Raw genomic sequence first — 25,808 nt, forward strand, 5'->3', positions numbered from 1 at the left:
AAAAACAAAGGTAATTATATTTCCCTGGTGTCACCACGAATACTTTTTAAATTTCTTATCTCCTTTTTTTTTTCTTGCTCACTGTCTTACAAAGATGATAAAGTAGTAAAATAGACAATTTTAACACTTATAGCAGAAACAAGGAAGAAGCCTGGGATCTGGATTATGTATTTCTCAACCTAATAATAGCCTATAGAATGTTGACATTTGTTACTTTTTATAAACTGATGAGTAATTATGGGAAATATTATATATGCAAGTGTGTGTGTTACCCGAGGTAGCACAGAGGGCTGATGTTTTATTACTAATTAGCATTAATATGATTAATATGATTAATGCCAATGTTTATTATTGGCTTTGTTTTTGTAGTCTAGACTGGCTGAATTCATTTACTATACTCATTTCTTTCCCTTTTTATTGTGCAAGTGTGTGCCTTAGTAAAAATTATATTCCAAGTTAGTATAAACATTTAGAAAATGAAATTGGTCACTCTTTAGACTCACAAATGATTTTTCTCAGTGTCTGCTAAAATATTTAAGGTTCTGTATATTATCTCTGTTCTCTAGGGAAAGACGTACAGCAGAGGATTGCTGAAGAGTTTAACCTCAACATTTCATTTCCTGAGCATCATAGATACTACTAAAGTCTAGAAGCTGGAGATATTTTTTAAAAAGATTAGCAAATTAGTGCTAGTCCTGAGGATACAAGAAATTAGGCCGGGGTTTAAAATATTGGAAAATAAAGCCATTAAAATTTTACATTATATTTTTAATATAGTAACAAAGCCTGATTCTATTATGTACAAGGATCATATATATTAAGTATTGAAAAACTTTAGAGATGTATTTTAACTTCTATACAAGGCTGTTTTCCTTACAGATGGTAGAAATCCTATTCCATTATGCAGATCGAGCTCTGAAAAAGTGCCCAGACCAGGGAAAAATCCAAGTGATGGAGCAGCATTTTCAGGTACACCTTTGCATGTGCTTCGAATAGCCGTCGGTATGAATAGGTCTAACCTGCTCTTTCATATTACTTGAGAATAGAACTTTGATGGTTTGGTTAAACAATTTTCAGTATTCAAAGCTTTATTTCAGGGCTTGTGGTACGTTCTATATGATTTTGAAGTAACAGATCACGTGGAAACAGATGAGTAAAATGTTGGGAAGTGCTGAGCTACTCTTAGTGCCGTATGGAAGGAAAGGCTCTATGTACATACCTGCAGGAGAGGGTATATCTGTGAATTGACATCTTATAGTGGCTGACGCCTTGCCACTGACTAACACTTAGGTGAACAAGGCTAGCTAAAGAAAAAAGTAAACTACCAAGTTTTAAATTTGGTTCTCCCTGGAGTACCTGTGACTTAAAAATATGATCTCCAAAATATGCAAATGAAAGATATTTAGTTTTCCTTGGAATTCAGTGAAAATTGAAGTCAAGGAATAATTTAAAGCTTGTACAGTTTTTATTAGGCAAGTTTTACTGTTTGTGGTGCTCTTTAAGTATATTTGTTGTAAATCTTGTTTATCTTTCCCCATTCCTAGAGCTCTCTCACCTCCCCCTCCCTCTTCTTTTACCATATATTTGCAGCCCTGATAGTAGGGGTCAGAATGGCCAGATACAAAAATTTAGGGCATGTATGTTCTCTCACTTTTTTTTTTAAACAAAACTCTTAAAAATGTAAAAACCACTTTTAGCTCTGGGAGCAATTCAGAAACAGGCTGTGGGCAGGATATGTCCCACAGGCCAATTATGCAACACCTGGTCAAATATGTACTAGACACAGCGCCATGGTGAGTAAAATATTCTTGATCCTTGCTATCCTGAAGTTTGCAGCCTAGTCAAAATAACTCCTGTATACTTTAACAGAAATATTTAGAAAAAAAAACGGGTTTTTGAAGCTCCAGAACAGGCACAGTTCATATCTTTTCATATCTCCATTTGATGTTCATAACTTTGGAAGATTAGGATAGATACAGCAGTTAACATCTGGAAGGTATCAGAGGAAGATTTGTTTTCCTGAGCTGTACTCTTTAATGCCATAGTAGTGGGCTTCCACTACTTTTATTATTGTAACTTTTATTATTGTTTGTTTGGAGGTTCATTAAATTTATCAGTAAAGAAGAAAAATAAGCCCAGATAAAATCATAAAAATAGATAATTTGGGAGGAAAATGTAGGTGAAAAGAAAGCATTTGGGAACAAAACTGTTTGAGAACAATACATTGATTATACATTATTTTGTATACCAATGCAGTATACATAGTAAAGAAAACAATATTTTAATGAGAATATCTATTACTAAGAAGTGGTGAAGATGATATTCATAAAAGAACTCTGGCCATTGGAGAGTACTCTTTGTTGAAAAGAAACATCTAACAGGGAACCTGAGAAGGGGCTAATAAGGTAGGGTGTGTGTGTGCATATGTGTGAATATAGAAACTGCCATGCTGGAGAAGAACATGGTAGAGAGCTATACAAGAAGAAAAGAACAAAAGTGATATTCTGATGGCAAAATATGAAAGACTCTCAGCATGACAGGGAATGTAGATGATGATTTCTAATACAAATTATAAAATTTACAGAGAAACAAACTGTAGTAGAATGTGTTCTTTAACCATCTAGATCTCTGTGGGAAATTTTATTCTGCAAAAGTATATGGTAAAATTTTTGATTTATTAATAATTTAGTCTCATAAAAGGTAAAGGAAACAATAGTGGGAAACACTATTCTAGATTTACTTTACCATTGATTGGGGAAGTGGAAGGGATAGACTCTTGAGAGAAAAACAATCACTATTTCAAGGATTGTAATAATGATGAAAAATATACTTACCATGAATTCTGTATTTTATAAAGCAAATATATCAGAAAAAAATATGGGCACAATCTCATTGTTACAGGCTCCTCAAAACTAATGGATTCACAAAGAATAGGAAATTCTTAACTTTTGACATAATAACCACAAACAACCCAAAAAGAAAGGAAACAGGGAAGAATGTTGAGAGAAATATTTGTCTACAAAGCACAGAACAGCAATGAAAGATGGCAAGAGGCAGGTAACCAAAGATATTAACCAAAAGCATCATGAAGACTGTCAGGAAGGAGAATAGTATGATTCAGATTGTGCCTACCAAAATGTCAGGGGTACCCCTTTTGACAAAGATTCACTGAGTATACACGGCATACCAAGTAATACATAAAGGGTGTGACATTCATTTTATTTAATTCTTACCACAACCCCATGAAGTAGATACTATTTTAATCCCCATTTTTGAGATGAGAGAATTTACGCTGAGAGAAGCTTAGTGACTTCAAAAAGTAAAATTGCTGCTAAGTGTTCAGGCCAAGACTGAAATCCAGGTCTTTCTGACTTCAAAGCCCAACCCTTAACTAACCATTGTACTATACTATTATTTCAGACAAGTACAAGGAAAGTACAAGGGGCGATGTTAATAGATGATCAAAATTGACAATTATAGCAAGTATCTAAACCATTTAATGCTTATTGTGTGACAAGCATGCTTACAAAACCTTTATACATATTAACTCATTTAATTTTTATCACAACTCTATAAGGTAGATACTGATATTATACCCCTTTATAAATGAGACTGAGGCGCAGAGAGGTTAAGTAACCTGTTTGAGTTTACGTAGCAAGTAAAGGTTGGAGCTGGGATTAGAATCCAGGCAGCTGGGCTTCTGCATCTGCCTGTGGACAGCTATGCTCTGTTATAGAACAACACTTCTTATTTTGCTTTCATTTTCATGAGCACAGTGAATGACCTTTAAAGTGGAAAAGTCTAGATAAAAATATTTAAGACAATAGTGAAGCCTAGCATATGTGACATGTTGTTACACTATGAGTGTTCAAATCTCAAGACCTTTTGAATTATAACCCAGAATACTGTTTGAACGATCTGAGTCATTGTTAATAATTTGTAAGTAACTTTGGATCAATTTTCAATTCTCAATTAAGCATGGATGCCTAAGCAGAGGAAACACAATTTATTTTTATTCAGGAGGACTATTTTCTCCTGAAAAGATGCTCTTTAGCTCATGTGGATGTGTGAAGTACATGCACAGTTGGCCACAGAGCTACTGTTTTAGGTGTTTAATCTTAAATATTTAATCCTAAAATAATTACAGTTTGACTGTAAAAGCATAATTGGGGGGGGGGGGCGGGGAAAGAAGAGTGAACTTCAAGACCTATCTATTGATAACCCCAGTGTGGTTTGTGAACATTTTTTATGAGTTTGTGTAAAAATGTCCATGTTATTAAACTCATAAATTTCCTTTTTGAAAGGAATATGTGGACAGTGTATTCATAGAATGCCTATTATATAACATCTTGATTTCATTAAGAACATTTGTCTGTATTTCCCATTATTCTCATGGCTGAAATAGATTAGTAAGTAGTAAATAGATTTGCAGCTAGATAAACATCCCTACCCAAGGAGTACTGTTTGGTGGTTTAGTATTAGTTATATCCTAGGGCTCTTTTATATTCACATTTTTATCTTTGATTTGGATGAAGATTTATTAAGTGGCTTGTCGAATTTAGATGACATCAAGAATCAGGTCCAGAATGATCTTGACAAAGTGCCATTAAAATCATTATGAGATGAAATTTAACAGGGATAAACATCAAGACTTCATTAGATTGAAATAATTAAATTGCATGAGTACTGGATTGGGAAAATCTAGCTGGACAGGATTTCATTTGACACCAACTTAGTATGAACCAATGGTGTGTGAATTCACACTTGTTATCTCTGTGAAGGCCCAGATAAAGGAAAGTGATAGGAGCCCTGGGCTACCTGTTAAAAAGGGAAAACCTCTTAAGATATTTTATAGAGTGTTGACAGGCTAAGCTATACCCCACACGGGGGGGGGGGTAGTGGGAGGTTTTAAAAACAACAGTGGGGCGGGGCGGGGGGATACTGGGTTGTTTTATCTAAGGAGAAAATAAGTGGAGACATGCCTGCCCTCAGATGATGAAGGGATGTCATACGGGATTTACTGTACTGCTGCAGGGCACAAGCTCCAGAAGTTCTGAGGTGTATTTCAGTTTAAAATGACCCAGTGCTCACATAAGAGCTCTTGGATTTATGCTATTGAATGTATTGAAATAAAAGGAGATGACAAACTTACCAGGAGTGTTTTTAAAAGAATTTTTTTTCCCTGAGTGGGAAGATTTGAGATTCAGTATTATTACCAAGAAACTCATTAGAAACCCATAACCTCTAATCCAGTTAAGACTGGTTTCTATTAGTCAAAATAGTTAGAATTTGTATTTTGCCAGCAGGTGGCACTCATGCCTGCTGCCTCAGTTTTATTCTTCACCTTAGAGGAGGGGCCTCACCTTTTAAGTCAGAATATATGCCATTCAGTATTTCTGTTTTCCTCCAAAGTTAAGTCAACATTTTGTCCTGTTTTAACTATAAAAAATAATTTTTGGACCTTGTGATGTTTTTGACAGGCTGTGGCTTTTATTTATTCAAGAAAGATTTGAACCTATAATTAAAATATATTTAATAACCAGAAGATTTGAAAGGAATTAAAGCATTCTTTGTCTCATACATATTGAACCTCGCTTTTTCTTCTGACCAAGTCTTTTCTATCCCCAAAGTAAAACACAGCAAATAAATCCCTTCTTTGCCTCATGCCATCCCCAATAGTTTTATGCCTCCTGTTTGCACATTCTTTCAAAGACAAACATCTTTTAATGTCTCCATTTCCTCACCTTCCTCTTATTCCATGCCTGTAAATTCCGTGGACCCTTTCACTCCTCATCTTAATGATCAATAGCACAGGCTGAACTTAAGGGCAAAAGGGCTGGCAATTTGCATGCAGGCTTGGTCCCTCAACACCCCATGGAGAGGCATGTGTAAACCAGGTCTAGCTGGATGGACTGAGGGTTTTGCTTTTCCGTTTTCCTTTCTTTCAGGGCTCTTGTGAGAACAGTCTTCCAAGTGGGTTAAATAGGGGAGTCATCTGAGTTTTCTCAAGGTGGTCATGCACTAGTCCTGGTTGGAATGTCAGCTGCCCAGCTGTGACTGCAGATCCTGTGGGAAGCTGAGCATGAGCGTAGCCCTTGTCACTGGGGAGATGGAGAGCTACCCATACCACCTAGCTCAGTTGATGACGTCTTAAAACAGTCTGTCCATTGGATTTCTCTGGTATCATAAATTCAAGTTTTGTTTTTCTTACCTCTCTCACTACGTACTGACTTTTTCTTAAGTATATTTTATTGATTATACTATTACCGTTGTCCTAATTTTTCTCCCCTTCCTCCCCTCTGCCTGGTACGCCCCCGCTTCCCTCCAGCATTCCCTCCCCCTTAGTTCATGTCCATGGGTCATGCATATAAGTTCTCTGGCTTCTCCATTTCCTATGCTTTTCTTAACACCCTCCTGTCTATTTTGTACCTACCAATTATGCTTGTTATTCTCTGTACTTTTTCCCCCATTCTTCCCTTTCCCCCTCCCTGCTGATAACTCTCCAAGTGATCGCCATATCTATGATTCTGTTCCTGGTCTAGTTGTTTGCTTAGCTTGTCTTTGTTTTTGTTTTTTTAGATTCAGTTGTTGATAGTGGTGAGTTTGTTGTTATTTCAATGCTCATAGTTTCGATCTTCTACTTTTTCTTAAATAAATGCCTTTAACATTTCACATAATAAGGGCTTGGTGATGATGTACTCCTTTAGTTATGCCTTATCTGGGAAGCACTTTATCTGCCTTTCAATTCTAAATGATAGCTTTGCTGGATAGGGTAATCTTGGTTGTAGGTCCTTGCTTTTTATCACTTTGAATACTTCTTGCCAGTCCCTTCTTGCCTGCAAAGTTCCTTTTGAGAAATCAGCTGATAGCTTATGGAAACTCCTTTGCGGGCAACTCTCTGCCTTTCTCTTATTGCTTTTAAGATTCTCTCTTTATCTTTAACCTTTGGCATTTTACTGATGATGTGTTTTGGTGTGGTCCTCTTTGGTCCAACTTGTTTGGGACTTTCTGTGCTTCCTGGACTTGTATGTCTATTTTTTCACCAAATTAGGGCAGTTTTCTTTCATTATTTTTTAAAATAAGTTTTCAATTTCTCGCTCTTCCTCTTCTCCTTCTGGCACCCCTAGGATTTGGATGTTGGCACTTCGGGAGATGTTCCAGAATCTTCTTATTCTCTCCTATATTTTTGAATTCTTGTTTCTTCATTCTGTTCTGGTTGAATGTTTATTACTTCCTTATGTTCTAAATCATTGATTAGAACCCTGGCTTCCTTCCCCTTCACTCTTGGTTCCCTCTGGATTTTTCTTTATTTCATTTAGTGTAGCCTTCATTTCTTCCCTTATGCTTTTGCCATATTCAATGAGTTCTCTGAGCATCCTGAACACCAGTGTTTTGAACTCTGCATCTGATAGGCTGGCTATCTCTGTTTTGCTTAGTTCTTTTTCTGGGGTTTTGTTCTGTTCTTTTTTGGGGGCTAATTTCTTCTTCTCCTCAATTTGGCAGCCTTCCTGTGTTTGTTTCTGTGTATTAGGTGGAGCTTCTTTGATTCCCTGTCTTAGTGCACCCATGTGGGTGAATAGGTCTCCCCCCCACCCCGACTGGCTACTCTTATTTTTCTTGAATTTTTTTTTACTGTTGTTTAAGTACAGTTGTCTCCATTTTCCTGCCACCACTTCCCCCCCTCCCCACCCACCCCCACCTCCCACCCTCAATCCTTTCCCTCTTTGGCTTTGTCCATGGGTCCTTTATACACGTTCCTTGACATTTCTTCCCCTTCTTTCCCCTGTTACTCCCCTCTCCCCTCCCCTCTGGTTACTGTCAGTTTGTTCTTTATTTCAATGTCTCTGGTTATATTTTGCTTGCTTGTTTGCTTTGTTGATTAGGTTATACTTATAGGTTTCTTTAAATCTTTGTTGTTCCATACAGTTCAAAATTGAACTTGCATACAGTTTGATTTTCTGGCAGTTCTGGGTGTTTTTTGTTTTGAGGTTAGTTGTGATACTTCTAATGATCGTGCAGGGAGATGAAGTGTGTCTATTTACGGCCTACATCTTGACCAAAAGTTACTTATTGACTTTCTTTGTTCATTTTTTCTTCCTCTTCTATATAAACAGTAAATGTTAAAATTTTCACAATACTTTTATTTCTTTATTGGCATTTCTCAGGATGTTGTCTGTGAACCATTCGATTCAAAATCATTTGAAGCAGTTTCATGTATATGAGTTATTTTATCTTTCTACAGTCCCGTTTATGAAATAAGAAGTATAAATAAGTATATATAGGCATTTTATTAATATGAGTCAAGCTAAAGGGATTTGAAAAATAATATAATTTTAAAAGATAAAAAAATGATGCCTTACATTGGTTACTGAGCTCTCCTTCCAGTTTCATTTATATTCCCATGGGAAGCAGATCATTCTAGGCCATTGTTGTAGCAGCTGTTGGCATGTTTGTATATTAAGAGTTCATGCTGAAGAATGCATAGAGACTAAAGCTGATAACAGAGTAAGACAATAGGAACTTTGCTTATCTAACTCATGCTTCCCTGAGATAAATTTTGAAGAAGGGAAAACTGTGTTGGTGTCCAGCACATGGTCTCATCCCCAAGGCTTGCTTATAATGCTGGTTCTGGGGAAGTTAGAGTTTTCCTAGATTATTTTATCATCATATCTGGGAAAAAAAGGAGAAATACATGTGCACACATACACATACAGAGAGATATCTATATCTAGATAGCTGCTCATGATGTTTGTATACTAGTACTGGAACACCAGTTGTCTAGCTCTGCTAGCCTGTGGAGATGTATGTATGTATGTATTATATATGTATGTATCTATTTGTGTATCTGTGTTTAGGAATCTTTATTTTGTTGTATATATTCTAGGCTGTGCTAAAAATTGGAATCACTTTTAAACAATGCAGTTTTCATTGCCTGATTTTTTAGAATATAAATGTGGAGAATTAATGCCATTGCTTCAGAAAATAAGGGAATCTATATCTACTATCTCATTTCTTTTCACATTATTTTTGTGAAATAAGGAAAGCCAGAGATTATACCTTCAGTTGGCAGATGGTGAGATAGTCACAATGCAATAAAATGATCTTATCAGTCACTCAGACAATTGACAGGCTTAAATTTAGCTCTTCTGTCTGTTAGCTCAGTGTTTTATTCACACATCCACATGATCTTCTTCAATAACTCTTAAATATACACTAATATCTAACAAAAGAAATAATCTTCTTTGGCCAATTATAGGGATGTGCATTGAAGAAGAGATTAGAGAAATATTTACTTTTTTTATTTTTTAAATTCTGGAGACCAAAAATTCAGCCATTTCTCAGGGGCATCATGCAAACTTTTGAGACTGAGAGGAATATTCTTAAAGCAGGCATTGCTCATTATGTTTGTGTTGAAAGTCTTGAGGCAAATAACAGCAAGTAACACACAGCACAGGCTGAACTTAAGGGCAGAAGGTCTGGCAATTTGCATGCAGGCTTGGTCCCTCAACACCCCATGGAGAGGCATGTGTAAACCAGGTCTAGCTGGATGGACTGAGGGTTTTGCTTTTCCGTTTTCCTTTCTTTCAGGGCTCTTGTGAGAACAGTCTTCCAAGTGGGTTAAATAGGGGAGTCATCTGAGTTTTCTCAAGGTGGTCATGCACTAGTCCTGGTTGGAATGTCAGCTGCCCAGCTGTGACTGCAGATCCTGTGGGAAGCTGAGCATGAGCGTAGCCCTTGTCACTGGGGAGATGGAGAGCTACCCATACCACCTAACTAATTATCAAGCATCTAGAAGATTGCCATCGGTGGTTATCCACTGGACAGTCTACATTGTTTCTTCATAATCAGATTCTAGAAAAGAAGACTTAAAATACGGAAATAGATTTGGCTATAACTAATGTTTTGATTATGGTTTTAAATGTTCACAATTGGTAAAGACCTGATTTCTTTCCTCTTCTCCCCCCTTCTCCTCCTCCTCTCCTCTCTTTCACCTCCCCCCTCCTTCCTCTCCTCCTCCTCTTCTTCTTAATCTTCTCTCTTCTTTTCTTCTTTTTAGATTCCACATATAGTATTTGTCTTTCTCTATATGACTTATTTCACTTAGCACATTATACCCTCCAGGCCCATCCGTGTGTGTGTGTGTGTGTGTGTGTGTGTGTGTGTGTGTGTGTGTGTGTAACAATTTCTTTATCAATTCATCCATTTCGGCTATTGAAAATAATGCTGCAATAAACATGGGGGTGTGTATATATTTTTTAAGTTGTTGTTTTCTTCAGATAAATACTCAGAAGTGGAATTTCTGGATTATATGATAGTTCTATTTTTTAATTTTTTGAGGAACCTCCATACTGTACCTTAGTGGCATCATCAATTTACATTCTTACCAACAGTGTACAGTGTTTCCCTTTTCTCTACATCCTTGCCAATGGTTGTTCTTTCTTGTCATTTTGATAATAGCCATTTTAACAGATGTGAGGTGATACCTCAGAGTGCTTCGTATTTGCAATTGTGATAGTTTGTGTTTTTTGAGGAATCGGTTCATTTACTCTAAGCTGTCAAATTTATGTGTGTAGAGTTGTTCACAGTATTCCTTTATTATCCTTTTGCTCTTTGCAGGGTCAATGATGATAGCCCCTGCTTTATTCTTAATATTGATGTCTACTCTTTATCCTTAGTCTTGCTAGAGGCTCATCAATTTTCCTGATTTTTTTGATGCACTGGCTCTTTGTTTTATCAGTTTTATTTTTTGTTTTCAGTTTCATTATCATGTCCTTCTGTTTTGGATTTATTTTCTTCTTCTTTTTGTAGGCTTTGAGAGTATAGATTGATATGTAACTTTTTCTATTTTCTAAGTTCTCTCTTAATGCTACTTTAAGTGTGTCCTACAAGTTTCGATATGTTGTCTTTTCATTCTCACTCAGTTGAATATATTTTAAAATTTCTCTTGTGACTTTTTCATTGATTCATGGGTTATTTAGAAATGTATTGGTTAGTTTCTAAGTGTTTGCACATTTTCCTGTCTTTGTTTTTTTTCCCCCCAGTTATCGATTTCTAGTTCGATTCCACTGTGGTTGGAGAACACACTCTGTATTATTTCAGTTCTTTCAGTTTTGCTGAGGTTTGTTTTATGGTCCTAGATGTGGTTAATCTTGGTATATTGGTATATGTTCTATGGGCACTAGGAAAGAATTTGCTGCTGTTGATTGGAGTGTTGTAGAAATATCAATTAGATACTTCGATGGTTGATGGTGTTGCTGAGTTCTTTTATATTCTTGCTAATTTTTTGTCCAGTTGTTCTAACAGTTGTTATGAAAAGGATGTTGCAGTCTCTAAATAGAACTGGATTTATTTCTCCTTTCAGTTCTATTAGTTTTTACTTCATGTATTTTCCAGCTCCATTGTTTGATGTATGCACATTTGGGATTGCTGTGTCCTTTTGGTAGATTGACCCTTTAATCATCATAATGTTCCTGTTGGTCGGTAACAATTTTTTTGTTCCCAAGTCTATTTTATCTAATTTCAATATAGCAACTTCTGCTTTATTTTGGTTAATGCTTGCATCGTATATCTTTCTCCATCAGTTTACTTTCAGCCTGCCTATAGTGTTATATTTGAAGTGAGTTTCTTACAGACTTCTTTAATACACTTCGCAAACCTATCTTTTAATTGATGTATTTAGACTATTTACATTTAAAATAATTAATATGTTGGTGCTTAAGTTTGTCATTTCATTTTTTGTTTTTTAATTCTCTCAGTTTTTTGTTTCTTTTTCCTTTCTTGAATTCTTATGTTACTTTAAAAATTTTTAAATTTATGTCTTTTTTTCCAAATTATAAGAGAAAGCTTATTTAGAAAGTTACAGAGGTAGCGGAAGTGAACCAGCTGGACTGTGGAGGCTCAGAAAACAAGTTACACAGGCAGAAGAAGGGCCCTTCTCTGCATCTTTCAGGGTCTTCATATCTTTGCGTTGTATGTGCTGCCCAGGGTTTTTAGCTGCATCTTTGGGAGGAATAGGGAAAAATTTGTCTGCTCCATCTTCTTGGAAGTGGAAGTCTCCTGTGTCCTCTTTTCAAGGCATTTCAAGGTCCCCTGGTCCCCTGGATAAAGAATGACAAGGAAGTGAGCAGAAATTTGGAATTGCGGATGGTGAAAGAGTTCACGCCAAGAGAACTAAAAGTGCTATTGGGAATGAGCATTGGCAAGTGGCATATAGTAGCAGAGATTGGCAAAGAAGTAATGAAAGTCTGCATGTGAATTCTAATATAATAATGGCATTTATTTTTATTTTTGTGACAAAAGTAAAAAGACTCTAAACCACTTGTATTCCTGCTACAATCCTTAAATTTTTACTCTCACTTCCCCTCTTTCTTAAAACCCCTTCAGTGGTTTTCCATTACCCTTAGAATAAAATTCATAGTCCTGCATATGCATGCTCTTCCTCATCCAGGGCCGGTTTCCTCTTTCTGTGCTCTGCTCACATTCTCTCTCTCAGTCCCTCAAGGTTCTGTGCCATCTCTACATCTGGACTGTCCCACAGCTATTATTCCCTTATTGGAGCATTCTACCCTGCAATTTGTTTGGTGAATGCTATCATTCAGGCATCCCCTTAAATGTCACGCTTTCAGGAAGACAGACTTAGGTTAGGCCTCCTCGCTACAAGTTTCCACTGCACTTCATATTTCCCCTCTCTTAACTTTCTCTATACTTCATTGTTACTACTTTTTAAAAGTCTTTGTACCAGGCAGTAAGATATGTCTGTTTTGTTAAGTACATATCATTAGCACCTAGCAATGTGCCTGGTCCATAGTAGATGCTTTATATAAATATAGTTGAATTTTACCAGTGGTTTGGTGTATAGCCTTGTCTATAAGTCCCAGGAAGTTATATTTCCATAGAATTGAAATCAACTGTACATAGTTGTATTTCTGGCTTCTGGTCTTTTTAGAACATTAAATTAACTTTTTTTGGATCAGTTGTACATTCCTATGATTCACAAATCAAAAAGTATAAAAATGTATACGATGAAAGATCTCCCTCACACCCCAATGCCATATGCCTAGTTCCCATCCGCTTATCACCAGTGTTACTGTTTTTAAGTATATTTCCAGATTTTCTTTATGTAAATAGAAACACATATTCATATATTTACCTACCCATATACCAGAATTCCTCTTTCTTTAACAGAAATGATAGAAAACTATATGTATGATTTTGTACTCTTTTTTCCACTTACTATATCTTAGAGATCTCTTTATTGGTTAATGGAGAATATTGAGGATGCCTTTTTTGTAGTTGCATAATATTCCTTTATTTTTTTTATACTATTGTAAACAACGCTTTTTAACTTCATTTTCGGTTTGATATGAGAAATACAATTGATTTTAGTGTATTGATTTTCTATCCTGCAATCTTGCTAAACTTTATTAGTTCTAGCAGTTTTTTTGTGTTTTTCCATTAGATCTGTTATATAAACATTTATGTCATCTGTGAATAAAAACAGAATTATTTCTTCTTTTCCAATCTTGATCCCATTTAGTTCTCTTTCTTTCCTTTTTACATTGGCTCCAGTATGGTCTCCAGCATGATGATGAATAGAAATGGTATGAGTTGACATGCTTGTCTCTCCCCAGTGTTAGTGGGAAAGCATTCAATATTTGATTTATAAATATGATGCTCACTGTTGGTTTTCAAAGATGCCCTTTATCAGGTTGAGGAATTTCTCTTCTATTCTTAATTTCCTGAGTTTTTTTTAAAGAGCAAATGATGGTAGTTTTTGTCAGATTTTTTCTTCCCGTGTCTATAAAGATAATTATATGGTTATTCTTCCTCATTTGTTGATATGATGAGTTATATTAGTTGACTTTTTGAATTTTAAACCAACCCTGCATTTTTGGGGTAAACCCACTTAATTATGATGTATTATCTTTTTGTGTGTGTGTGAACATTTGTGTTCATGAGGAATAATGGTCTGTTGTCTCCTTTTCTTATAATATCTTTGTGTGGTTTTGGTATTGGAGTAATGTTATCCTCATACAAGTAGTTGTGAATTACTCCCTTCTTTACAATTTTTTGGAAGTTTATGTATTATTGGTATTATTTCTTCCTTAAATGTTTGATAGAATTCACCACGGAAAGCATCAAAGCCTTGATTTTTTGTTTTTGTAGGAAGATTTTTAACTACAAACACAATTTCTCTAAAATGTTACCTATTTCTTTGTTTCTTGAGTGAGGTTTGACAGTTTCTATTTTTAAAGAAATTTGGACATTTCATCTAAATTTTCAAGTTTTTTGGGAAAAAGTTGTTCATAACATTTTCATTTACACTTTTTATATCTGAAAAATCTATATTATGTCATCTCTTTCATTCTTTAGTTAATATCTAATTTAAATCTGTTGTGGTCAGAAGACATACATTGCATGACTCAAATCTTTTTCAGTTTAAAACTTGTTTTATGCCTTAACATATATTGTCTATTTTAGTAAGTGTTTGTGTATCCTGTTGCTGTTGGATGGAGTATTCTAAAAAATTTCAATTTATAGGCTTTTTAAAGACTATTAATTCACTCTATACCACTTTCATTATTGTCTTTGTATATAATCTTCGATCTTGATTGGTGTTCCTTCTCTGAAGAGTTTTAGAGAAAGTGTTTATTTTTTGACATACAAAGAGCATCTTATGATATGTGATTACTTTCTGATTTTCTTGTATTGTGATCAGATTATGTTTTGTGTACTAATTCTACTGTTTGGAATTTATTTAGATTTTCTTTGTGGCTCAATATATGGCCAGTTTTCACCAGTGTTCCATGAGCACTTGAAATACTGTGCTTTGTGTGTTTTCACAGAAAACAGTTCATTATGAGTCTGATTTTTAAAATTAATTGTTAGATATTCTAAACTCTTACCCATTTTTGTCTACCCAATTTCTCACAGACTGTGAGAAACGATGTGCCCTGTTAAATGTTCTTTTCTCTATGTTCCCTTCCATCTTCTGCTATATGAATGTTGGTGCTGTATAATTTAGTATATACTATATAGAAATTTGGCATATAGAAATAGGAAATTTATTTTTATTATGACTTATTTGTTCATTTAATACCCCTTTAGCCTGAATTCTACTCTATCTGATAGGAAGATCACAATCCCTTGTATATCTTTGCGTGGTATACTTTTGCCTATTATTCTTCTGTTTTCAATCTTTCTGGATCACTTTGTATGCTTTTTACTTACAACATAGTGTAACAACCTATAGAGATATTTTATAAGAGCTTATTTAGCCAAACTGATGACATGCTGGGAAGCAAGATCTAAAGTGCTACAGAGAATGACAGTTTCTTTTCTACATTTGGAATTAAGGAGAGAAGAAAGAAGATTCAGTGAAGATGGAGAAAGCAAGGTGGGGATAGCTCTGTGACTGGGTGATAGGATAGTTAACAAGATTATACTCTCCCTTGAGGGTGGCTGTGTTTCTAAAATACTCAAAAAAGAGGCACTTCAAAGGTATGTTAACCTGGATGCACAAAAATAAAGCACAGGGCTTGCTTAAGATGAAGATAAACCTTTTATAGGCTTAAGGCATGATTGACTACCCTTCATGACCTGCCCAGTTAGGAATTTATGATAGGATCACCCTGTGAGCTTACTTTCAGTTGAGTGATTACAAAGCCCCTTTTTTTGTCCACAATAGCATTGGGGGTTTGCTTTTTAAAATTTCAGATACTTTTCAGATTTCAGTGTGAAAACCTCAAGTGAGTAAGCCAAATATTTTTATTTTCATTTTTTTAAGAAAGGCTTTTACCACTTACTCTGTTTTTTATTTGTACACGTACTAATGATATTTAGGAATGTGTATTTAATTCCAATGAATACCTTTAAAATTATAGCATTATATAGTATATAATATTTCTATTATATTCTATTATGTGTTATATTCTATTTATATATATTCTATTATATTTCTATTATATTCTCTATTTTCTTGGACATACTTCCTTGCTATGATAAAAATTAGTATGTCTCTTTTTCCTTCTTCCTCTTTAACCCTTCCTCCATTACTAGATTTTAACAGTTATCTTAGTATTTACTTTTATGACAGTAAACATGCTTCCAGTTCCAATTTTAATTGTGAGCTTTAAAGGGTATCTTTTAACTACCAGTTTACAGATGAAGCCAGTGAATCTTTTCAACATCTTCTACCTTCTTTTCTCATTCTCCTTCCAATGTGTCTTTAATGTAAATCTTTTCCACATTGTTAGAGTGTCTGTTTTAGGCTTACATTTATAGTTAAATATAGTTCATGCTCATCACCAGTGCTTTTGCTATAGTTTCCCTAGTAATTTCTTGGTTGCTGAAGCAGTTTCTTCAAAAAAGGCTCATGAAAACAGTATTCTTTGAGTTGTTGCATCTTCAAATTGTTGGTCTCTAGCTTTTATAGTGAAAAACGTGTGGCTTTCTTAAAAATCTTGAAAATACTGCTCTATAATTTGTCATTGAATGCCACTGTGGGGAGACATGAGGCTAGCACAGGAACTTCTTTTTTCCCTTTCAGAATTGACTGATGTCTTTTCCTGGCTGTTTCTTAATTTTTGGAATCCAGTGACTTTACCACATTGAGTCTCCCCATGAAATCATTGTAGCCTTCCTCCCCCGGCTCTACCCCAGCATATGATGTGTTCTTTCTATGTGTAGATTTATGTCTATTTTTTATTTTAGGGAAATTTTCTTGAATTATCTTGACCTATTCATTCTGTTCTATTGTTTTAGTTTTCTTATTTAGAGATTCCTGTTATGCATATATTGATGTTTTCTCTTTCCTTCCTTTCGCTCTCCTTCCATCTTCTCTCTCCCTCTTCAGTCTCCTCCCTTTTTCTCTCTCTAACTTCCTCCCTTCACACAAATACTTCACTCACCACTTAGTTTTCTGCAGATGGATCTCTCCCATCACCATACTTAACTATCTAATCAAGAAGATAAAACACTTTCTTACTAAACATATCAATGGTATCTTAATTACTAAAGCAAATTAACACTTTTCATATCTTACTCATCCATAATGCTATATTAAACAGTGATAATCATTCCCTTTTGATATTCTGTATCCTGTAGAAGGCTCTGACTGTGTGTTCTTCTTATTTTTAACATGTCTCTAATTGTTACTGAGTTGAATTTTTCATCCTCTGGCTATATCATAAATGCTGGTTTTCCTTGTTATTTATTCCATTGTCCAGTGATTTTTATGCCAATTTATTGTAGTCAATTTTACTTATATATCTTTTTCCCTCACATGACTTAGAAATCTATCATTCTAACTCAGATGTTTCAGAATACTATATCCAATTTCTTTTTATTCAACATCTAAGTAAAGATGTTCCTCAAACCTACCATAGCCAAAACTATACTTACCTTCTTCCTCTGACAACCTCCCACATTTCTTACCACATTTTATGACACCGTCAATCAACCGTCACCTAAATTAGAAATTTAGGAGTTGTTATAGACTTTTTCCTATGCTTTGCAACCCACAAATTGTCACCAAGATCTACAGTTTTACTTTTATAAATATTTCTTAATTCTGTTTGCTGTTTATGCCCACTATCACTACCCTGGTTTGGTCCCCTGTTTCTTTCTTTGACTACTGTGGTAGCCTTCCGTCTTCAGTCCTGGCTTTCCAGATCCTCTCCGCGTAAAACCACCAACGTGATCTAAAGGTGTGCACCAGACAGCTTCACTGTCTATTATCCCTATCATATATTCGTAGTACTTAGTACCAGACTAGGCACATATTTCCTTGTTTTGTCTTTAATAATTTAAAAATATACTTTAATAATTTCTACCTCATAATTGTATTTGAAGTTTTAGCCATCTACCCGTGCTATTTATAGTTCTGCTGATACTCACAATGCATTATTTCATGAAGTTTAAATTTTTATTTTGAGTACATTTTCAGTGGGGCTTTATCAGTAGGACTTAATTTGCTTGTGTTAAACACCGTCTCTGGAGAGATTCTGAATTTGCTTTTTTCAAGGTCCTCAGGAGTGTATCCATTTTAAGGATCATTTAAAATTTTTTAAAAATTTTTATTTATTTTTTAGAGGCACAGAGAAATATTGATTTGTTGTTTCACTCATTTATGCATGGATTGATTGATTCTTTTATGTGCTCTGACTGGGGATCAAACCAGCACCCTTGACATATCTGGCCAATGCTCAAACCAGCTGAGCTACCAGCTAGGGCAGGATCATTTTTGTGTTACTTTCCTGTCTTGATTGTTCCATACTAAGGAGATGGTGTAAATTCAAATCCCAAACCCACCTTCGGATAGGTGTTTATTGTGGACTCTTGAAGAGGACAAATGTACCTCCACTGAGTCCAGGCTGAGACAGACAGCCTTTCTTGCCATCATTTTTCTTTGTCTTTAGGCAGATTTTTTTTTTTCTAATTTCCTTTCACAAAGGATGCAGCTTTTCAAGAATCTGATTTTAGCCGGATATTTTTTTCAGTTTCTTATGTTGCCAAGATTCTAAGACCTCAGCTTCTTTTTGGAGTTAGAACACAACCTCTTACATGACCAAAAAATTTATAGGACAGTCTAAGTTGACAGCTCCAGTCTTACTCCTTGGTTTTCAATTCCCTTTTCACTTTTTGACTCTGGTCGTGGGAGCTCAGCTGTGTATTTTCAACAATGTTTAATAAAATTTCCCTGGTATTTCTAGGGAGATTTTTTCCCCTCAGGTTATCTGGCCCACTGTATTCTCATTCAGGGTTGAAACTTGATAAAACTTTAACACTTTTCAAATGAATGATTCCACTTCCTGTCTTTGAAGAATCTGAATGAGATTTTAAATGTAGTCATGAAGAATATTGATAATTAAAGGAAGCAGACAGATTAGTCAGGAATAGCCCCTTTCAGGGTTATAGGTCCTTTTTTGATATTTCTCTCAAATAATAGGCGTTCCTCAGTTTTATAAGCATTTCTCAGCTTTGATCTTCTGTCAAACAAGTGCTAGCATACAGTATTTTCTTCACATAGTGCCTTCTGCCTCCTGAAGGATTTTTTTCTGCCAGTAACCTAGGCATTTTAGGATTTTTTAAAAAAGAAACCATTTCCCTGCAGCCAGGAGAAAGTGAAAGAGTAACTGTTGAAATCTGATGCTTGGTAATATGACAATTTTCAGTCATAATAAGCTGTTTCTCCCTCAAACTGTTTCTCTTAAATAAGGGCCAAAATTATAGGTTGCTCTTCATTTGATATGAGTCTATCCATGATGAATTTAAAGCGACCAAAATATTATGAAACTGAGAAGTTAAATCAACTTAAAATAGCTGGTTTGGAGGATTGTGATAAAATATGGGCAAATTTTATCATCTGAGCCACCAACAGGACCAACTATATCCTTTTACAATTTGATGTATTTTATTCTGTTTTTTTTCTTTGCAAATTTTCTTTACAAAGTTGTGAGAATATGTATTTTTTTGCTTAATATTTATAATGAGGTTATTGTAAACCTTTTATGTCTTTATAAATTTGTAATATCTACATATTTTATTTAAATAGCAAATTTGCTTATTTTCCCATGTAGTATATCTTATTGCTATTTCTTCCTCCTGCCCCTCTCCTCCTTCTGCTTGTCTGCCGAAGTGAATATCTTAAATGCATTATAAGTTTTTTCTTAAAAATATTAGAATACCTTTCCAGACAGAATTTCAGAGTAAAAGTGGTTTCACATTTTTAAGACTTTTGACACATAGTACCAAATTGTTTACCAAAAACATGGTAAAAAATTGTATTCCCCAACAGTCTTAAACAGACCACTTTCATTTCATGTTGTGTCTGACCAGTGAGCCACTGGACAAAGATATGATACTGATGCTTTCTTTATGGTTCCTCTACAGGATATGGTTCCTGTCATAGTTGATTACTGCCTTCTGCTGCAGCGAAAGTGAGTACACATTGCCTGTCAGATTCAATTATTTTGAACTCAAGTTGCCTCTTGCGTATATTACAATTTACTGCTATGAATTGTATGCATTTAACTGCACAGGGTTTTTTTTTTTTTAAATTAAATTTATAGAAATTTGATTCTCTTACAATATTCACTCCATTTATCTAATAAAGTTAACTTTTCCAAAATAGATGCTGTGGGTGTGTATGGCAGGGTAGTGGAGGTGAAGAATATAGCTAACAAGAGCAATACTGCTTAACGATCTGAAAAGTAACAGTATATGTTTCATGTGCTGTATATATACTTTTTTATGAACCATCACTAAAACAGAGTATTTCATACCATTGAAAAAAGGACAAAATTCATTGTACTTCTGCAGTGCTGATGTATAGCCTTTTTGTTTAAAAACAGTGTAAATAAACTTTTATTTTTTTAGTGATCCTATTCCAGTTCTTAAGCCCCAGCCTTTCTTATCAATATCCAATCTTTCACATGAAGAGCCTGAATTAAAGTTAAATTGTAATTCTGCACTCTTCAGAATCATATTCTGATTGATTTTCAGACGCTCAAGCCCTGTGGTTTAAGGATATAAGAGATTTGTTTAGAACAATCAAAGGAGATTCCTGGTTTTCTGACCATGTTTTTATTTATTTATTTACTTACTTACTTATTTATAATATTTAAAGTGTACAGTTTTATTAGTTTTTATTATTTTTCAATTAGAGTTAACATTGAATATTATTTTATGTTTCAGTTGTACAGCATAGCAGTTAGACATTTATGTAATTTATGAAGTGATACCCCCAATAATTCTAGTACCGACCTGGCACCAAGCATGGTTATCACAATATTTTAAAAAAATATTTTATTGTTTATGCTACTACAGTTGTCCCAAGTTTTCCTCCTCTGCCTCCTCCATCCAGCCCACCCCTCACTCTTTAGTCAGTCCCCACACCATTGTCCATGTCCATGGGTCCTTTATATATGTTCTTTGACTCACCCCTTCACATTCTTTCAGTCAGTCCCTGCCTTCCCCCTCTCCTCTCTTACAGCAATCAGCCTGTTCTTGATTAGGCTTTGTTGGTTTCATAGTAACTGTGTAATTTAACTAATCTCTACTGGTTCACAAATTTTCTACACTTACAATAACAGCTCCCTACAGGCAAGGTATTGTCCTAAGCCCTTTTACATTAATTTGTCTAATTTTTGTAACAGTGAGATAGGTATCATTTTGCATAGGTGGTTCCAGACATAGAAAGTTATTAAATTAACTTGCCAAAGCACAGTGACACTTCTTTTGAGGAACAAAGGTGGGCTAATACAGGTAGAGCTCCTGGACTCTGTTCTTAACTACTAGCTTGTACTACTTTCTGAGTGGTAGAGAACAACTGTGAGGGCCTAATGCAGATACTCCTATACAACACTGACTTGACTTATGAATTTATATATATTCAGGTATCCTGAATCATAAAAGGTCGGATCATACTTTGAAAGTGTCAGTGATGGTTATCAAGAGGGGAATTACTTGCTGTCAGATTTCTAAGTCACAAAGAGTATAATCTGCTTCTTCAGGGCTAAAATTTGTTCCAGTGTTTTAGCTTTAGTGTTATATGTAATCATTCATTGAAATATGTTGCGTTTACATTTGGGATATTGTTGAGAACATTGCTTTATGTTACTCATTGTCTTCTTTTTGTGGGCCTAAGGGAGAAATTTCTTTCGTGTTAATAACAGAAATATTTTTGCACCTTCTATACAGCTAGTTCACTTTTACCTGGTGGACAGTGAATTGTGTAGCTAACTACTGTTTCCTAGAAAGCTAAGAGCCATGATATACTAACTTCACCCTCCCTTTTCTTTACTTAGTTTTCTCTTTACCCCACTTTTCACACTTACTTCCTTGTTATCTATCTTGTTTTTTTTAAAACAGCGTCAATAGTTTATGGATCAGTTTCACATATTTCATTTCATTTAATCCATATAATTACAGTGTAGGAGAGGTCATTTTATCTTTATTTTCAGGTAAGGAAATTGATACTAATACTAATAAGTACTGGAATCAATCCAAATCTTCGATTGAGATAATTTATAAATGAGATAAAATGAAGTACCTAAAAGAATAAATTTTTGTTTAGAGCAAAAGACATATCTTTATAAAATGGTTATGTCTACCTAGAATGGTACATGGTGCAAAGAAGCTATTCAGCACCTAATAGTTGAATTAATTAAATAATTCTGCCTCCTGGTTTGCTGGGTTGCTTTTGATCATTATTTCGTTGAATATATGAATACTACTTCAGTGACACAAAATTGAAATGGCCCTAGCAGTTGTAGGGCCATTATATAGAGAAAAAGAAAAAAATCTATTTATTCTTTCAGAATTATTTTGTGCTAGTCCCAAAAATGTTCTTATAAAAAATGTAGCTTCATTTCAGTGTAGTATCTATCTTCCTAAACTAGACACTTTATACCATCTTCTTTGATATTTCTCCTCCAGTTTTATTCAGAAATAATTGACATATAACACTGTATAAATTTAAGGCATAAAGCAAGATGGTTTGATTTTTATATACTGTGAAATGATTACTACAATAGGTTCAGCTAACATCCATCTTATCGTATAGATACAATAAAAAGGAAAAAATATTATCCTTGTAATGAGAACGCTTAAGACTTACTCTGTTAACAACTTTCTTATATGTCATATAGCAGTGTTAGCTACTGTCATCATGTTATATGTTACACTCCTAGTACTTATTTTATAACTGGAGGTTTGTATCTATTGACCATCTTCTTCCAATTCTCTCTTCCCCAACCCTCACATCTGATAACTGCAAGAATGATCTCTTTTTGTAGGTTTTTGTTTTAGATTCCACATATAAGTGAGATCAAATCTTATTTTTCTTTTCTGACTTACCTCACTAAGCATTATGCAGTCAAGGTTCACCCATGTTGTTGCAAATGGCAGGATTTCCACATAGTTTATATACCTGTATATGCACATACATGTACATACTACAACTTCATTATCCATTCATCCATCAATGGACACTTAAGATGTGTCCATGTCTTGGCTTTTATGAATAATGCTGCTGTGAATATGGGGGTGCAGATGATCCTTTCGATTTCTGTGGTATCACTTGTAATGTCTTCTTTTTCATTTATAATGTTAATATGGGTTCTCTTTTTTCCTCACTTGGTTAGTCTAGCTAAGGGTTTGTCAATTTTGTGTATTCGTTTATATTGTTTCTCTGTTTTCTGTTTTATTTATTCTCTAAACTTAACTATTTCCTTTTTTCTGCTAATTTGGGGCTCTTGTTCTTTTCCTACTTCTTAAGATATAGAGTTAGGTTGTTTATTTAGGATCTTTCTTCTTGATATAGGTGTTGGTATGAACCTCCCTCTTAGAGCTGCTTTTGCTGTATCCCACAAGTTGTGTCGGTACTGTTGTGTTTCCATTTTCTTTTGTCTCAAGAAAATTTTTTATTTCTCCTTTCATTTCTTCTTTGATCCATTGGTGTTTAGGAGAGGGTTGCTTAATTTCTGTGAGTTTATGAATTTCTCAGTTTTACTCTTGTTGCTGATTTCTGGTTTCATTCCATTATGGTCAAGGAAGATACTTGGTCTGATTTCACTTTTCTTGAATTTGCTAAAACTTGTTTTGTGGCCTAACATATGGTCTATTCTTAGAAAATATTCCATGTGTACCTCAGAAGAATCTGTCCTCTGCTATTGTTGGATAGAATGTTCTGTATGTGTCCGGTAGGTACACTTGATTTATAGTGTTGCTAAAATTGACTATTTACTTTTTGATCCTCTCGATGATCTGTTCATTGTTGAGAGAGGGGTGGTAAAGTCATCAACTACTATTGAATTATTTATTTCTCCTTTTAGCTTTCTTGGTTTTTGTTTTATATACTTAGGTATTCTAATGTTGGGCATGTGAATATTTACAATTATTGTATCTTCTTGGTGGAGTGGTCCCTTTATCATTATATAATTATCTCTTTTGTCTCCTTTACCATTTTTAGTTTAAAGTCTATTTTGTCTGATATAAGCATAGCTACCCTTGCTATTTTTTTTACCATTTGCTCAAAGTGTCTTTTTTTTTATCCCTGAACTCTCAGTGTATGTATATCTTTAAGACTAAAGTTAGAGTCTCTTATAGGCAGTGTATTGTTGAATTTTGGTTTTCTTTTTTAAATCCATTCAGCCATTCTGTATCTTTCAATTAGAGAATTTAATCGGTTTGTATCTAAAGTAATTACTGATAAGTAAGGACTTACTATTGCCCTTTTGTTCATTGTTTTCTGGCTTTGTGTATTCATTGTTCCTTGTTACTTATCCTTCTGTCCTTTTTGATGTGTTTTGATGTCTTCTGGTATCAGTGTGCTTTGACTCCTTTATCATTTTCTTTTGTGTAATTACTACAGGATTTTCCCTTGTGGTTACCATGAGGATTACATAAAATATTTTAAACTCAAAACACTATAGTTTAAACTGAAAATAATTTAATTTCAATAGAATTTGTAAAGCTTCCACTTTTACTTCTCCTTCTCACATTTTAGGCTATTGCTGTTATAATTTACATTTTTTTTTATAGTGTGTAACTAATAACAGGTTATTGTAGTTATGGTTATTTTTACTGCATTTATTTTTTTAACTATCTAACCAGAGTTATAAGTGAATTATGCACCACTATTACCATATTGCAGAGTCTAACTCTGATTATATATTTACCTTTACCAATGAGATTCAATCTACCTCTTTATGATGTTAATTAACATTTTTTTAACTTCCACTCAAAGAACTCCCTTTAGCATTTCTTGTTGAGCAGGTCCTGGAGTAACAAACTCAGTTTTTGTTTGTTCAGAAAAGTCTTATCCCTTCTTTGTTTCTAAAGGACAGCTTTGCTGGGTATGAATTCTTGTTTGACCATTTTTCCCTAATATTTTGAGTGTGTTATCACCTTTCCTCCTGGCCTGAAAAGTGTCTGCTGAGAAATTACAGATATTCCCTTGTATGTAACTTATGTATTTTCTTTGCTGCTCTTAAAATTCCTTGTTTGTCATTGTTGTCTTTTGACAGCTTAATTATAATGTGTCTTGGTGTAACCCTATTCAGGTTCAACCTATTTGGTGTTCTTTGAGCCTAATAAATCTGCGTATCCATTTTTCTCCCCAGATTTGGGAAGTTTTCAGCCATTATTGTTTCAAATATACCTTCTGTTCCATTTTCGTTTTCTTTTCCTTCTGGAATTCCCATAATGCAAATAATGTTTCTTTTAATGTGTCCCATAATTTCCATAGGCTTTCTTGATTAAAAAAATTTTTTTTCTCTTTGCTCCTCTGTCTTGGTCATTTGCAACATCCTGTTCTCCAGGTCATTGATTCTTTCCTCTCTGTGGTCAAGTCTACTTTTGAAACTTTCTATTGAATTCTTCAGTTAATTGTATTTTTCAATTTTAGGATTTCTAGTGGGTTTTTTTTTTTGTTTGTTTTTGTTTTTGTTTTTGTTTTTGGATAGTTGCTATTTTCTTACCAAACTTCTCTTTTGGTTCATGCATTGTTTTCCAAATTTTGTTTAGTTGTCTAGGTTTTCTTTATTTCACTAAACTTCCTTAAGAGGATTAGTCTGAATTTTTTGTCTCATAGTTTATAGATCTCCATTTATTTAGTTATTGAGCTTTATTAGTTTTCTTTGGTGGTGTCACATCTGATTTTTTAAATGATCCTTGATTCCTTACATTGGTATTTGTGCCTTTGAATAATTGGGTTCCTTTTCCGGACTTTACAGGTTTGCTTTGGCAGAGACAATACTTCACCAATTAGTTCAGGTTTCTGGGTATGTCTGCTGGTAATGTCC

General features: G+C 34.5%; 1 protein-coding gene across 1 annotated transcript in view; it reads left to right on the top strand.

The window, feature by feature from the left end:
• Positions 1–25,808, top strand: part of VPS8 (VPS8 subunit of CORVET complex) — a 261,129-nt gene that overhangs the window by 75,058 nt on the left and 160,263 nt on the right. The window contains exons 20-21 of the mRNA XM_054585065.1: positions 880–969; positions 19,894–19,940. Coding sequence (XP_054441040.1) covers positions 880–969; positions 19,894–19,940 — 137 coding nt within the window. The remainder of the gene's footprint in view (positions 1–879; positions 970–19,893; positions 19,941–25,808) is intronic.

Source organism: Pteronotus mesoamericanus, unplaced genomic scaffold (assembly GCF_021234165.1).
Source record: "Pteronotus mesoamericanus isolate MK-2021 breed Mesoamerican mustached bat unplaced genomic scaffold, CSHL_Meso_final contig_82, whole genome shotgun sequence".
NCBI classification, from domain to species: domain Eukaryota; kingdom Metazoa; phylum Chordata; class Mammalia; order Chiroptera; family Mormoopidae; genus Pteronotus; species Pteronotus mesoamericanus.